This window comes from Pseudorasbora parva, chromosome 19 (assembly GCF_024679245.1).
Source record: "Pseudorasbora parva isolate DD20220531a chromosome 19, ASM2467924v1, whole genome shotgun sequence".
Classification (NCBI taxonomy): domain Eukaryota; kingdom Metazoa; phylum Chordata; class Actinopteri; order Cypriniformes; family Gobionidae; genus Pseudorasbora; species Pseudorasbora parva.
In genome coordinates, this window is record NC_090190.1 from 36,577,878 (window position 1) to 36,595,475 (window position 17,598).

Genomic DNA, 17,598 nt, shown 5'->3' on the forward strand with positions numbered 1-17,598 from the left:
GGCAAAAGGAAGATTCGAACCTCGGGTCAATTTCCGTCAAAACTTCCTACCATGCGTCTTACCCCTACACTATGTTTGCTGTAAATGATTTGGTCACTTTTGCAATGTTGTCTGGCCAAACCAGAGGTTTAGTGCTATTTGCACAATGTTAATTTCATCTACTCTAGTAACAATTTTGGGGGGACCCACCCATGTTTTTGCTTCCGATGCCCATGTGCCAACTATGTGATTTACTATTAATTTTTAAAAGGAATAAAATATACTGATGTGACAAAGTATTGGCAGTGACATTTCATTTAACAAAGTTTGCTGCTTCAGTTGTGGTTTTGATTCACATGGTTTCTAGATTGTTGCATGGCGATCAGATGCAAAAAACAAAACAAAAAAAAGTCTGTCAATCGATGCAAAAAAATATCTCTGTAATTAATATATAATCATATATTTTTTAATATTGTAATTTCACATTCAATCTCCAAATGAATGTGGAAAATATTTGATCAAACAGGAACGAAACAAAATGAATACAGTGGGGCAAAAAAGTATTAAGTCAGCCTCCAATTGTGCAAGTTCTCTCACTTAAAAAGGAGAGAGGCCTGCAATTTTCATCATAGGTACACTTTAACTATGAAAAGCACATTGTCTGAATTTTAAAGAATTTATTTGCAAAATATAATGAAAAATAAGAATTTGGTCACCTAAAAAAAAAGCTACATTTCTGGCTCTCACAGACCTGTAACTTCTTCTTTAAGAGGCTCCTCTGTCCTCCCCTCATTCCTGTATTAATGGCAGCTGTTTGAACTTGTTATCAGTATAACAGACACCTGTCCACAACCTCAAACAGTCAGACTCCAAACTCCACTATGGCCAAGACCAAAGAGCTGTCAAAGGACACCAGAAACAAAAGACCTGTAGACCTGCACCAGGTTGGGAAGACTGAATCTGAAATAGGTAAGCAGCTTGGTGTGAAGAAACCAACTGTGGGAGCAATTATTAGAAAATGGAAGACACACAAGAGCACTGATAATCTCCCTCGATCTGGGGCTCCACGCAAGATCTCACTCCGTGGGGTCAAAATGATCAAAAGAACGGTGAGCAAAAATACCAGAACCACACGATGTGAATGACCTGCAGAGAGCTGGGACCAAAGTAACAAAGGCTCCCATCAGTACCACACCATAGACTCAAATCCTGCAGTGCCAGATGTGTCCCCCTCTTAAGCCAGTACATGTCCGTGACCCGTCTGAAGTTTGCTAGAGAGCATTTGGATGATCCAGAAGAGGACTGGGAGAATGTCATATGGTCAGATTAAACCAAAATATAATCTTTTGTAAAAACCCAACTTTTCGTGTTAGGAGGAGAAAGAATGCTGGGTTGCACCATATCTACTGTGAAGTTTGGGGTGGAAACATCATATTTTGGGGCTGTTTTTCATCAAAGAGACCAGGACGACTGATCCGTGTAAGAGAAAGAATGAATGGGGCCATGTATCGTGAGATATTTTTTAGTAAAAACCCCCTTTCTTCAGCAAGGGCATTGAAGATGAAACATGGCTTGGTCTTTCAGCATGACAATGATCCCAAACACACAGCCCGGGCAACAAAGGAGTGGCTTCGTAAGAAGCATTTCAAGGTCCTGGAGTGGCCTAGCCAGTCTAAGATCTCAACCCCATAGAAAACCTTTGGAGGGAGCTGAAAATCTGTGTTGCCCAGCAACAGCCCCAAAACATCACTGCTCTAGAGATCTATATGGAGGAATGGGCCAAACTACAAGCAACAGTGTGTAAAAACCTTGTGGAGACTTACAGAAAACGTTTGACCTCTGTCAATGCCAACAAAGGGTATATAACGAAGTATTGAGATTAACTTTTGTTATTGACCAAATACTTATTTTCCACTATAATTTGCAAATAATAATTTTTTTTTTTTTTTTTAAATCAGACTGTGATTTTCTGGATTATCTTTTCTCATTCCATAACTATGATGAAAATTACAGGCCTCTCCTCTTTTTAAGTGGGAGAACTTGCACAACTGGTGGCTGACTAAATACTTTTTTGCCCACTGTAGTTAAAACATTGCATAAATTATAAATTAAATACAGATTTATTTGTATTAAAACAACAGTTATTCAGTCACGAGCAGTGAGTGATTTTCTCTTTTGTTCTTTAATTAACATTAGTGACAGAGAGCAGCGGGTTTATTAGGCTGCTTTCGCTTTAAGACTTCGCAGATCTGACACACATCCCGTTTTCATAACGCTTTACAATCATTTAAATTATAGTTTACCCAAAAACTAAAATTACCCCATGATTTAATCACCTTCAAGCCACCCTAGGTGTATTTGACTATCTAGCTTCCTGTATTTAACTTACAAAGAAAGTGTAACACCTCCTGCAGTTCAAAGCGCTCAGGCTACTTCCAACATTATACATTGCACCAGTCACACTTTTTTCTTAATTTGAACATGGAAGGTGTTCTGGTGAAAGCTAGATATTTTACTTTGTATAGTTAAAATAATTACGATGAAGCTGTGTGGAGCACTTTTATAATGGATGGATGCACGTTTCTGGGCTTCAAATTTTGGGCTGCCATTATAAAGCTTGGATTAGCCAGAAGAAGAATGTCATATACACCTAGGATATATTGAGGGTGAGTACATCATGGGCTAATTGTCCTTTTTGGGTGAACTATCCCTTTAATTCTTAATTTAATTAATTGAAAACTTTGCTTACGAAGATACTCAAAAAGGGGCATTTTGAGAATTTTGTGCATTCAAGGCACAGAAGAGAACTCAATGTGGCGCTGACGTGCTGTCTGAAGCGGCTTGTGCGTGCATGAGTCGTGTGGGAGAGTCACAGAGTTTGTGTCTTGTCACGCTTGAATGCTTTAAAAGCATTTGCATCAATAAGAGCGTGATCATATGTAACGCTAGCTAAAGGATAACAGGAAAAAAGGGATGCTGCGTTAATTGCTCTAAATAGATTTAACACGTTAAACAAATGTGTTAACATGTTAATAACACAGCCCTATTTTTAATAATTGCAAATAGCTTCTCTGGCTCCCACCCCCCAATTTTTTTTTTTAAATCATAAAAACCCACATTTCACAGTTTTTTGCTCAGCTAACAGCATTTCACTAATCACATCATCAGCCCATGGGAAAGTATGAACAAGTAGTCAGGTAAATTCACTCCTCAATCATAAGAGCAGACTAATTGCTAAAAAGGAGGGAAGAAGTGCTATCAGGTTCTTGTGTTAGCAATGGTTGCCTCCAAAGAAAGATGTGCAGCAATCAACGATTTGCATCAAAATAGCCTTGCATGCAAGGAAATATCTGCAAAGAATATTGCACCTAAAGTAAAACTTTTCTGGGTCAAGAACTTCAAGTAGAGAAGTTCAGCTGCAGTGAAGGAAGCTTCAGAACGTTCCAGAGTGTCTAGCAAGTGCCAGGACCGTCTCCTCCTGCCAATACTGGCAGCAGGTGTAAGTGAATCTTTTGGACAACTAATGGGAATGTCAAGAAGGGAAGTAAATAAGCCACTTCTCCACAAGAAAGATAGCAAGGACAGACTGAAATTCTGCAGTAAGTACAAGGATTGGACAGAAGAAGACTGCATAGGTATTTTCTCTGAAGAAGCCCAGCTTTTGACTGTTTGGGACATCGAGAAAATCAATTGTTGGTAGAACAAAAGGTGAACGCTACCATTAGTCCCATGTCATGACAACAGTGAAGCATCCTGAGCCCATTCATGTGTGGGGTTGATTTCCATCCAAAGGAGTGGGCTCTCACATTTCTGCCCCAAAAACATGGTCAGGGTAGAGAATGGCATCAAAACGTCCCGCAAGATCAACTCTCAAGATTAACAATCCCGGAGCAATTTGGTGATGATCTGTGCATTTTCCAGCATTATGGAGAACCACAAGACAAGAGTTATAATGAAGTGGCTCTGAGATCATTTCATTGAAATTTAGGATCTGTGGCAGGTAACTCTCCGGATCTTAATCCCATAGAGAACCTGTGGCCAGTCCTCAGAAGGCGAGCGGACACTTTGCAAGAATAGATCACAATCGGTCAGGATTTGGCCCAGAAGCCGACATCCAGCATGTCAGAGCCAACTGCAGAGGTTACGAAGAAGGGCCAACACTGTAAATATTCATTCTTTGCATATTTTGATTGTTTTGGCCAATTTAAAATATGCTTATTCTTTATTCTTAAAAATAAAGGTTCTTAAATGCTTTGGCAGGGTGTATGGTTCAATGCAGAACCTTTAATATCCAAAGAACCGTTCCATTCACAAAAAAGTTCTTTGTAGTGCAAAAAGGTTCTTTAGACTATAAAATGCTTAGAAAAAAATGGTTCTTTAAAGAAACTTTCACAAAACAGTTCTTTGGAGAACCAAAAATGTTTTTTCTATGCCTGGCATCACTGTGAAAACCAATTTTTGGTTCTTCCTGGCACCTTTATTTTTTAAGGGTGTATATAACAGAAACGTGAAAAACTATATACAGATACTGAAGCAGCAAACATTGAAAAACTAAATGTGTTACTGCCAATCCTTTGGGCCATGGCTGTACTTATAAAAATCTAATTCTGGTGCATTATTCAACGCACATATTAAAATATGATTCTGCATGGAGGAATCATTCTTCACTCACAAGCAAATATCAGCTTTATTTCCTCTTTTATTTGATGAAATCTGTTAAAAACGTGATTTTTTTTTTTTAAAGTGGTCAAATTTAAAAATATACAATATATATATACATAAAATATTTTTATCTCAAAAAGTATATAATTAGTAATATTAATACTAAAATTAGCATAGATTTGATGGTCTCAAATAGTTGCGTAGATGGCTAGTTTAAACTGCTAATACAGCAAGATGACAAAAGACAAAAGAAATACACAAAACAATATTATGATGAATGAATGAATTCACGACAGATCTCATAATTACTACTATTTTGCTATTCAAAGATGAATACAGCATTGCTAGATTTATATAATGTAACTTCACTGGACAATAATTCTAATGCTTCAGTTGCAAAGCCAAACCTAATACAGGGAGTGTGGTGTGTGTGTGTCCGTTAATAAATAGATGTCATTTGCTTCTTTTAGTCAGTAAGGCATTCATGATTTATCATTCCTGGAGTAAAGTCGAGCTCTGATCTGCTTCAGAAAATAGTCCTCTTTAGTGACCTCCAGCTGAACCAGTTTGGACGATGAGCAAACACCCACGTCTGTACGGCTAAACGCTTGGACTGTCTCGGGGCTAATAGAGAAGTCATGCTAAAACCAATCCATGCTTGAAATTGAGGCAGTTCTTCAGGAGGTGTGGGATAAACCTCCTCCACACTGATTTTAAATGAACGCATCGACCTACAGGAACTGGGTGCAGTCACTCGAGAAGTTTTTGTTGATTAAACGAATTTTACAAAATACACTGCAAATTTCAGATAATCTGCCAAAAAAATGAAATACAAATAATTATCTTTTAATTCAAATATCTCTAATAATGATGACGATGATAGTACATTCACAGAAATGGGGGGACTTCATTTGCAGCACTGTCTGAAACGTATGGTCAGATTGCATATTTCTTTTGTTTTTCTTTGTGGATTTGTTTATGGGACATCTACACGTCTCATTCTTAAATTTTCAAAGTTCTTTCATATTCTGGTTCTGAAACCGCTATTGTATTAAGTGTCTTATTATAATCCATATATTTAAAATGTTAAATAAGATTCTGATCTAACAAACGTCTCGTACAGTTTTAAGCAAAGTGGGAAATTCAAATTGTATAATTCTATTTGAATTTTCGAGTTTGCTAATTTAGGTTTCTTTGACTTAATGGGACGGTTCACCCAAAAATTCTGTCATTTACTCACCCTCACATTGTTCCAAACCTGTATGAGTTTCATTCTTCTGTTGAACACAAAAGATGATGTGCAGAGGAATATTGGTAACCAGACAATTGATGTTAGCCACTAACTTCAATAGGGAAAAAATACTATGAAAGTCAATGGGTGCCGCCATTCTTATCAACATTCTTCAAGATATCTTCTTTTGTGTTCAACAGAAGAATGAAACTCGTACAGGTTTGGAACAATGTGAGGGTGAGTAAATGATGACGACTTTAAAGATCCAGGGTAAAAGAAAATGCAAAAGTACATTTTAAGTCAGAATTGATGGACTGTAGATGGTGCTGACACTTTTTTAGTTGTTAATCTAAAAGATAAAGGGGCCATCACTATATATGCGTGATGTTTTTTAATAAGGCTATTCACTGTCTATGACAAAAATATAATATTAAAAAACTATTAAACTTGAGCAATGTCAGTGTCATCAAAATTCAACAACCACACCTGCAGTATGGTTCACTGTAAATCTGACTGTGCTGTTAATCTCATCAAACTTTTTTTATTAACTTAAAAGCAGCAATTGTTTCTACCCAGTCCTTGAGAATTACCCAAATCCCAGCCACCTGAAATCGATATGTTCGGCCAAGGCGAGAGGTGAAACGTTCTATGAAATCATGATAAGAGAGTTTAAAACTATAGATGCATGACGTTAGATTCTCTAGTAGCATATGGGCTTGTGGATGTGGATTAGTTAATGCAAAATGCCCTTTTACTCTATCAGAAAAAAAAGCGTTTAATAAAAATGGCTGTGCATTTTACATGTAGTAAAATTGAGCCTACTATTATTCTTCTACAAACTGTCATAACTACACGTTCCCTCTGCACCAGTGAGCATTACATTCACATACACACACACTAACTATAATGGTTTGGAGACTTTCATCAATGCACCAATTTTCTGGAGATCTGATCTGATACAAAAAATAAAAACTCCCAAAACAATGCTCTTTCTCCATTAAAGAAAACAGGATTGATAGGGTGAGGACAAAATATGCAGTATAGCTATAATTTATTTGACACTCATCTCACAATAAGGCTTTTATTACAGTGTGTACTCCTGTGTATTCACAGATTAAAACCCAAAGACCATGTGATAGAGGAAGAAGGGCAGAGAGAAAAGAAATCGACCAATGAGGAACTGAGTGAAGACAAAAAGCGAGTGAGCTGTGGAGGGTTTCATGTGGCAGGACAAGGTCAGCCGATCTTTACTAGACTTCATTAAGCCGGATTACATCGGCAAAGGAAACCTCTCTCTTAGATGAGAACCAGTGTCGGTCACAGATAAAGGGATGCATCTTAGAAAATGTGCCAAGAATATGTTTCGTAATTTCACCCAAACAATCAACAAAGGATTTCGTTATATTTTGCATGAAAAAAAAGACCGGCAAGATGTATTGCCTGTGACGAGATCATCATAAATTCAAATAAAACTGAATTCAATTCATATTAAAAAAAATCAATTAACCACATTTCCTGTCTCTCATTACCATAACACATCAAGATGTTTCAGTTTTTTGTCATGTACATTTTTCTCAATATACATACATGAGCTGGGTTTATATTTTAATGCTGTCAAATCAATTAATCGCGATTAATCACATCCAATGTAAGTGTGGGTGTGTGTGTTTATAAATACACACACACACGTTATATAAATATACACACACAGTGTAAAACTTTCATGTTAGATGCAATCAATCGATTTGTTAGCACAAACATACTATATATATATATATATATAGAATAAATCATTAATTAAAAAAACATGTCATTTTTATAAATTGTAAGACGTAATTTTATTGTATACATTTGTATTGTATATTTTGTTTTATTATACTTGTTATTACTAATTAAATATTTTTATTTTATTATAATTTGTATTATATATTTGCATTAACGTTATGCATTTTTTTTTTTATTACAGTAATTAAAAATGAATGGGATATGCTCGGAATTGTCATGAGAATAACATCACAACCCAAAGTACATATTTTCTTTATGCAAAATATAAATGTTCAATTTTAGGGTGAAATATGACAGGCAAGTTCTTGACAGGATTTTAAGATCGACTGTGTTAAACCAATTCAGTATGAGAGGCACAATGGTGTGTGCAAGCCAGCGGTCGGAAATGTTACTTCGCTTACTCCAGTTAAGTGTTGTTTTCTGAGGGTACTAGAACAGAGACACATAAGTAGAGATGTGTCCAAAACGGCTCTTTATTTCAGGACTGTTTTATCTGGATTTAAAAGTGACAGACTTTAACGCAAACACTGTAACCATCTCTCAAGGACTTGCGGTGTGTGTGTCAATAGATGAAGAACTCCTACATTCTGTCTGTGAGCATGTTTTCGCACACAAAAAGTCTGCTGGGCGCCGGCTCGGTGTGAATGAACGACACGCAGACAGCGCTCTGGGGGTTTTGTTGCTATGAAAATAAAGCTAAATACTGCAAGACTGTAAAACTGAGAGGAAGTTCACGAAAACAGAAAATAAACATCTGGATTTTCAAAAATGCATGACAATTTATTTCTCTATTCGTTAGCTTGCAGTCTTCCAACTAATTAAATGTAAGATTTGAGAAAGAAAACAACAACAACAACAACAACAAAAAAAGACATCTCTGCAAGAAAAGCGTAGCGTTTCTTTGATGCGGGTGGGTCCCACATAACCAGCACGCTATTGAGACATTCCATACCACGTCTTTTTAGCTGTGGCCAATCACAGCATTCGACTACTCAGGCCCCATCCCCATAAACTTAACTAACACTTGCCCTCGCGATCGCCGCCCATGACAGAAGCGGAGCCGCCTCGCGACGCGCCCTCGTCTGACCGGACCCCGTTGCTTTCGTCCGCCCGCTCCGCCCCTGTTGCCGGGGCCTTTATCAGCTGCTCTAAGAGGAGCGCGAGCAGGCCGGTCTGGTCTTCCTGCGGGACTTCTGACGGCTGCGGGACACTAGAGGACTGGATTAGGGTGGAGAGCTGGCTAAGCAGCTCGAGCTGCTGCGCGGCGTCCGGTTCAGGGGTGGAGGGGGCGGCAGGCGTGCTGGAGAGCACTGACGTGGAGGCTTCAGAGGAGCTGTTGCGGAGATACTCCGCCATCTGCGGGATGGTTAGATTGTCTGTTTGGCCCTGGAGCAGGTTCAGCAGCACCGCCAGCTCAGTCTGGTTCAACTGCTCCGTTGCGGCTCCCAAACCTGTGCATAGAAACAGTTACATTTGATTGCCATTTATTGAAAACAGAATGTTCTTCGCCTTCCATTTACATATCGCGGTATTCAGCAACTTGGCCTGCCCAGGTTTGAAGCAACGAGGAAGCTGGAGAGAGAGCATTATGCCAAAAACACCAGAAAAGGATATTAAACCAATCACAAATGGACACTTTTCACACTTCCAGGTTCTCAGAAACAGAAGTCGTCAAACTTCTATAGTTGTGAAGGGAAACCACAAAAAATATATATTTTTTGCTTTCCCATTTGCCCAAATAGCAAAGGAAAAGCTGATGATTTATAAACATATGTAGTCAAATTTACCATGTTAATAACTTAAGGCGAGTCTTTAGTCTGTGAAAAGGGTCCATCTACTGCCAACTTTGCAAAGAGGCTTTTATTAAAAAATGGGTAAAGTAACCAAGTATGTTAGTGAGATTTCATTGACTATTCTTGTTCAAGAAACCTTAAACTGAAAAGCATTTATTGACAATTTGTTGACCAGGTTTTTAGTCCTAGTCCTGGGACACATTTTGTATGTCGTCTTTATTATTCAGATAATAAGCTCATGGGGTGAGAGCTCCATGTACCCAAATGATTAGTGGTGTAACGGATCACAAAACTCACGGTTCGGATCACATTACGGATCACAAGTCATGGATTGGATCATTTTTCAGACCTAGAAAAACAGGGGGACCATTTTTATTTGCTTTCCATTTATTACATGAAAACTTTTGGTGTTAACATAACCTATAGTTAATAGGTTAACAAGGAACTATTGGTGTTGATAAAATAACTTATATGGTTTTGGTTTTAACAAAAAATTGAATAAATAACCAACTGAAGAGATCTATTTGTACTCAGTTGTTAAAGTGTAACGTGAAAAACAACTGAACTTATTTTTTTTTTTTTAAAGATTAGGATGTCCACATTCTCAGCAGAGAGAGAGAGTGAAGACCTCTCATGCCCGTTTCACACAACATGTTTTCTTTTTATAATCCAAAAGTTGTTACTAAACATGGCTTGTCAGCATTGCGATTCTCTTTGTAGGCCTATACACTCTTTTACAGATATCATGTTTAAACGCACTAGCCTACATTTAAACAATGGCAAGACTATGTTAAAATAACAAACAAATTTTAAATTCGAATTTACAATAGACAAAAACAGCCAACTCTCGTCTTTTCTATCGTTTTTAAAAAATCTTTTCATAAGAAATCCTGCAGGTCATAAATAACTTTTTATAAAGTTATTTAAAGTTAAATAAAGTTTTTTCCACCCCTGAATTACTAGATTTTCGCACCGATACACGTTTGTTTTAATGCGGACAATGCGCTGTCACTTTAATTCAGCGTGTCCAGCGCAGCAAAAAATAGTGCGGGAACGATCACTGGACCGCTTCTTCTGCTCCTCCGATAGCCATTGTAGACTGATTACCAAGCCCTGTTCACGAGAACACATGACTGCTGGCAGAAAAACTGTCTTTTACTTTGCGATCGCTAAACAATTAAGATTAATTCGCAAGTAAAAAAAAAAATTGCAATAAAAACCGTGGCGAACCATGGGTCGTGGTCCATACGGATCAACTGTGATCTGTTACACCTCTACAACTGATTGATCCCCAAGTACAGGACTGAAAACCCCTGAAATATGCAATGAGGGCAAATTCCTCTGTTAAGCCGTATTCACCTTAGAAAATGCCTAACTTGTATGACCATGTGTCTGATCGAAGTTTAAACCCGGTCACTGTCCCACTCCTAGAGATCTACCTACCTGAGTAGTTTAGCTCCTCTAACTACCTGCCTGTAATTTTCAGCTGAAGAGAACTCAAAAAATTCCTGTCAACTCATGGCCCACCTTCCAGCTCATTGGCTGTGATGTTTGCCGGTGCAGGATGTGCAGAAGGGGGCGGAGGTGGGGGTGGGCTCGGTGGCGGGCGGCTGTTCTCCCCTCCTGAAGCTCCAGCTGGTTCCTTTCTGGGAACTTTGGCAACAGGGATATCCTCAGACACTCCGCTTTGCCTCTGTCTCCGCCGCTTCTTGCTCCAGAGCTCATGACAGTCTTGCCAATGAGGCAAACTAAAAGAAAGGCCAGAAAATTACCAAACACTGTTACGAATGTTTAAGTACAAACTTTCATACAATCATTTTTACACAGATAAGACACATTATATATTAAATAGCCAACATTTAATTGCAACAGTATTAAAACAAAGCTCAGCTCTTTTGGTGGCGTCTGTGACCTTACTTACATTATGGACACTGCATTTTGTTCCATAAACAAAGTGTCATTAAAGGGATAGTTCACACAAAAAATTACAATTCTGTCATCATTTACTTTTTTTGGATGTTGTGGGGTAGCACCGACTTCCATAGTAAGGAAAAAAAATACTATGGAAGTCAATGGTGGCCATCAACTGTTCTGTTCATTCTTTAAAATATCGTTATGTTCAGCAGAAAAATGTATTTACTCACCCTCAAGTTGTTCAAAAACCTGTTTGAATTTATGACAATTTTCATTTTTGGGTGAACTATCCCTTTCACAAAGTAACATTTAAATCACAGAAGATGGGCGTTTGTGTGTGCACTGACTCAGGTGGCGGCATCTTGTTGGGCTCCACATCATACAGAAACTGGCTGGCTAGGGCCTGTTCGGCCGTGCAGCGTCTCGAAGGGTCCAACGTCAACATGTGGTCCAGCAGTTCAAGAGCAGAGGAGGGCAAACTATAAAAAGACATTTGGTTTATAAATTTAAGTACCGTGTAAAAATTACAACAGCAAAAACGATGACACGTTTAAGTCTATCGGTGCATAGTCTTTCTTTACGAAGTGATATCGCCAACTTGGCAAGAATACAGCGTTTAGTCATTTTCATTGAGATTTTATACTTTTAGAAATTAAAGAAATTATACTTTTATTTAGCAAAAATTCATAAAATTGATTCATAAAGTATTTTTTGTAACATGAATGCGTTTACCATTTCAAATAAATTCTTGATTTAATTTATTTTATTTTCATTTGAACTTTTAATTCATTAAAAAACAAAAACAATTTTTTTTTTCAAAATTGGAGTAATGATGCTGAAAATTCAGCTTTGATCACATTTTTACCATATTTTTGATCAAATAAATGCAGTCTTGGTGAGAAAGGGAGACTTCTTTTAGAAACATTAATAACCGTCAGAGAATAAATGGAAGTGCAGGTTGAACTTACAAGGAGAATTCCTCTCGTAAGCGTCGTCTGTACTGTTTCTTGGGTCTCATGGTATTGAAGTACGGCAGCTTAATTACATCTGGCCAAGCAGCAGGACACGGACTACCACACAAACGACTGACCAAGACAAAAGACAACACTGGTGTGTAACCGCATTTCCCCTCCTTCAGCATTAGAGCTACACACACACACACATTCAGAGATTGCAAGCATCATACCTGATCAGCTCAAGCTGTAGAAGCTCTTGGTTGGCCTGGAAAATTGGCTTCTTAGTGAAGAGTTCTCCCAAAATACACCTATACACAACAACAAAAACAACATTATAACATTAACAGCAGATGGTGTGTAAATGTGGTGAGATGGAAAACAGACGAGACGTCTTACCCGCAACTCCAGACATCAATAGCAGGCGAGTATCTCTCCTCCCCCAGTAGCAACTCAGGTGGGCGGTACCACAGAGTGATCACCTTATTAGTGTATGGCCGACTGGGAATGACCATGAAGTTAGAATTATTCACCAGAGCTATTCAGTATCAATCATATATTTACTGATTTTGAAATCACATGAAACTTTAGAGCTGAACTTAAAGCTGTTTAGCACAGCCTGCAGTAAGAGATGGAAGAAACCCCTAACACACACTTACCTTTCCTCAGAGTTATAGAGACGAGCCAAACCAAAATCTGCAAGCTTGATCTGACCACTGTGGGGAAAAAAATGGATGCAATTTCTAAAACCCCTAAAACTTGTACAATATACACTGATCAGGCATAACATTATGAAATATAACATTATTACAGGTGAAGTGAATAACTGATTATCTCTTCATCACAGCACCTGTTAGTGGGTGGGATGTATTAGGCAGCACGTGAACATTTTGTCCTCAAAGTTGATGTGTTAGAAGTATGGGTTGCACAGACTAATCGACTTTAATGCTCTGCCAGGACGCTTTAAGCTTGACGTCGACAGTCGCTGGCTTATAGAGGACACAACAGGATATGCCATTTCCTGACACGCACGCTCTGTTTTCAACAATTAAAATAACAAATAAATGCATACTCAGAGAGCTCCCCACAAAACAAGTTTGATTATGCCATCTGGATGCTCAAATTGATCAGGTGCAAGTTTTAAACAGCTTATTATACACAGAAGTTAATCTAAACTAATGCATACTGCATACATTGTAACGCGCACACATAGCTCACACATCACGTGCGCGCCCCACAGAGAATCACTCGGTAGCGCAGAATACTGTGATTTATCAATAAAATAGCTTATTAAAATGAAAAATTCTATTATATATTTCTTGTTAAACAAACACACAGCTTCACTATTAATAGAGTGATGCTGACTGGTAGAATTAATTCACACACACACACACACACACACACACACACACACACACACACACACACACACACACACACACACACACACACACACACACACACACACACACACACACTCTTACTACTGCATTCATAAAAATGTAGCCTAATCTTTACTGGAGAAATCTGTTAGAAATATAAACACTCAATAACAAAAGGACTGATAAACAAACGCTGTTATGTAGGAGCAATAACCTTATGGGCAGCGCTGTGTCATATGCCACAGCTGTCCTGTGCACAAGAAAACCTGTGTGTGTGTGTGTGTCTCAGCTCGAGGTTCAGGGTTATTTGTTCATTAATGACGTCATCAGCGACTATTTGACTCGACTTTTATCACGTAAATGTTGACTTTAAAAAAATCTGAAGATGCTCAACCCCTAGTTAGAAGCAGGAAAAATGGGCAAGTGTAAGGATTTGAGCTAGTTTGAAAAGGGCCAAATTGCGAAGGCTAGACGATTGGGTCAGAGCATCTCCAAAACTGCAGCTCTTGTGGGGTGTTCCCGGTCTGCAGTGGTCAGTATCTATCAAAAGTGCTCCAAGGAAGGAACAGTGGTGAACTGACGAACCACGATTCAGAACTTACAGGACTTAAAGAATCTGCTGCTAACATCTTGGTGCCAGACACCACAGCACACCTCCAGGGCTCTTGTGGAGTCCATTTAATTGAAGGAGATTCACTACTTGTGAATTTATTTCAAAGTGCAAGGTTAGGTAAGAAAGCAAAATTGATGCAAAACTCATATCATGCATATTACTGTTCAAACTTTTATTATAAATAAATAATAATCTTTTGAGATATTATGTTGTAACTGTCACTTTTGACCAATTTAATGCATCCTGACTAAATAAATATTTTTTTTTTTTTTTTTTTTTTATCGTACCAACACCAAACTTTTGAACAGCAGCGTAACTGAATAAAGAACATGTAAATCACTCCGACAATGTTGGCAGACCGTCTTCATGCCATGCTTAAAAACATAGGCTAGTACCTGTTGTTTAGCAGGATATTGGAACACTTGATGTCTCTGTGTAGAAAGTTCTTCTTGTGGCAATAATCTAATCCCTCCATCAGCTGACGCATGAAACTCTGCACATGCTCATGGGAGAAAGACACCAGTCCTGATTCCAGCAGCCCCATCAGGTCATGGTCCATGTACTCAAACACCAGGTAAAACGCACCTAATGCACAACAATACACAGGTTAAAGGCTTAGAAAATGATAAGGAGGTTTCTGGGAAGTCTGAACAGATGTTTCCTATCACCTATATAAAAATTAATTGGCCCTTTTACACCTGGTTTTGTTCTACAATAATTAAAGGTGCAAACGGGGTCTATAAAGTTGAGCTTGTCGACTTTCAACCACTTCTATCAGGGTGTCTACAGTTATTAACAAAGTAAAATTTAAGATTTTAGGGTTAAAAGGGTTACTTCAGTGATTTAGCATTAAATTAAATGTCTATTAAATACTCTTCATATCAGTAGACAATATCGCATACTCAAAAATCCCCACAAAAGCACTGCATCACCAAGATCAGTGTTCTTTTACCCTTCGACTTTTACATACAGGGATGCAAACACATGTACGATCAAAAAGAGAGAGCGGTAATTCAGCTATGGAATGGCTTTCGATGACTTTGTACCAGCAAATCAAAATATAAGAGTGATTCCTGAAGGATCATGTGATGATACATTTCTGATTATCACGACAGGCTTAATCTGAGCTATTTTCTGCCTGTCTGAGTTTTGTCGACAGACGAAGGCGGCCGTCTCGTAAATCTATATGCAGGAAAAACCCTGTATAAGATTATAAACCAACAATACCTAACCTGCAGTGATCTCACCAGAACTTTGCCAGTAAGACAGGACTAGGTAGGTGGCAGTAATTCACTTAATGAGTGTGTCATCGGTTGAATTTAAAAACGTGGAATCATTCAGTAAAAAACCTGTGTGTTTTGAGCTACACATTAGTTCTGCTGTGATCTTTTTTTGGAACTATTTTCGTTGGTGAAATCGAACCAAAGAGTCAATATTGTGTCTAAAATGGTAGTAGCTACTTGTTTACTGAACTAAAATCAAATATAACATTTGCAATTGTGAGCAATTCAGCAAAATGCCTCCTCCCTCGTTATGTTACTTAAAGGGTTAGTTCACCCAAAAATAAAAAATTCTGTTATTAATTACTCACCCTCATGTCGTGTGACACCCATAAGGACCTCCATTCATCTTCAGATATTTATAATAAAGATATTTCTGATAAATCCGATGGCTCAGAAAAGCCTCTATGACACCAATGTCATTTCATGTCTCAAGACCCATAAAGGCACTAAAGATGTCGTTACAAAGCCCATCTCACTACAGTGATTCTACAATAATTTTATGAAGCGACGAGAATAGCTTTTGTGCGCAAAAAAAACAACTATATAACGAGTTACGTGGGCCGATTTCAAAATAAAGCTTCAAACCGTTATGAATCAGTGAATCGATTCATGATTCGGATCACTTGTCAAACTGCCAAACCGCTGAAATCACGTGACTTTGGCGTGACTTTTGATTGTAGAGCCGCTGTAGTGAGATGGGCTTTGTAACGACGTCTTTAGTGCCTTTATGGGTCTTGAGAGAGGAAATGACATTGGTGTCAATGAAGGCCTTTCTGAGCCATCGGATTTCAACAAAAACACCTTAATTTGTATTCCGAAGATGAAAGGAGGTCTTACGGGTGTTGAACGATATGAGGGTGAGTAATTAATGACAGAATTTTAATTTTTGGGTGAACTAACCTTTTAACTATAATTTCGAATGTTTACCTCATTATGTTTTCTCTGCGAGTTTCTTTGGCATTCATTTATCAGAAGTGCATACACCAAATTTCCAGCGTTCACCTTGCGTACACCCAAAACCACGGTGACTTTGAGATTTATCAATATGGACGTTGGTCCAAATCCTACGGCAGCTCAGGAGGTGGTGTACGCACGTTTTGAGTTAGTGCGAAAATGCGCAGAAAAACAATTCCTAACACCACAAAACACACTTGACAAAGATATGCTATTTTATGACCCACTGTAAAAAAAAGAAGCAAAGTAATTATAAACTTCAGTGCTTATTTTTGTGCAACATGGACTTCAATGTTTAATTTGTGTGACTATACCACAGCATTATATTTTTTGGGCATGTGTATTCCTCCAGTTGCGAGCCTGTGCGCCCGGCAGCTGCACACAGACTGGGACTGAAAATAATTCAGACTGACAAAATAATAAAAATGACATTCTTCTTCTTTTAAATAATAATAAAATAAATAATAACAACATTCTTCTTCTAAATAACAATAAGCGTCATTAATAATAAAAATCATAATAATAAGAAGAATCTTACAAATTGTTATGCAATTATTAATGTGAATGAATGGTACTCCACATCACATCATCATCTTGTACACCCCAATACATGTGCCGTGATACGAAATTAAATACTAATAGTTTCAAAACACGTGCTGTAAAATAATGCATTGTGATAGGTCATTTCTCATCCAAACAGCTTTAAACTGCTGGATTGTGCTTCTCAACCCCCACACTATTAACAGCTCTCGTAATTTGGGTCGATATTTAGTTTTTGTGGGTGCCTTTAATCCCACTCTTTAAACTCCCAAACAAAACAATTTAGTTTTTTTCCACTTCCCTGGTGATGTCTCGATCTCCACGTAGGAGAAGTTTCACTTCTTTGCCGTCTTACGTGTGTCCATGGCGTAAAATGAGCGCGTCGGAGACTTGAATATATAAGAGCGTGTTATTCTAATGACGATCGTTTTCAGCCGCGGCATTTATCAAGAGCATGTATTGCGTACACCTGGATTGCAGAGGTGCGCACAGCTTCATAAATCAGGCAA

At 38.1% G+C, this 17,598-nt stretch overlaps 1 protein-coding gene across 2 annotated transcripts in view; it reads right to left on the reverse strand.

Moving 5' to 3' along the window:
* The window catches only part of cdk12 (cyclin dependent kinase 12), a 49,173-nt gene that overhangs the window by 3,303 nt on the left and 28,272 nt on the right, over positions 1–17,598 (reverse strand). For both annotated transcript variants that reach the window (XM_067426510.1, XM_067426509.1), the window contains 8 exons: positions 14,708–14,897; positions 12,977–13,033; positions 12,717–12,818; positions 12,551–12,628; positions 12,333–12,449; positions 11,712–11,843; positions 10,978–11,198; positions 8,686–9,108 (listed from right to left, as the gene is read on the reverse strand). In XM_067426510.1, coding sequence (XP_067282611.1) covers positions 8,686–9,108; positions 10,978–11,198; positions 11,712–11,843; positions 12,333–12,449; positions 12,551–12,628; positions 12,717–12,818; positions 12,977–13,033; positions 14,708–14,897 — 1,320 coding nt within the window. The remainder of the gene's footprint in view (positions 1–8,685; positions 9,109–10,977; positions 11,199–11,711; positions 11,844–12,332; positions 12,450–12,550; positions 12,629–12,716; positions 12,819–12,976; positions 13,034–14,707; positions 14,898–17,598) is intronic.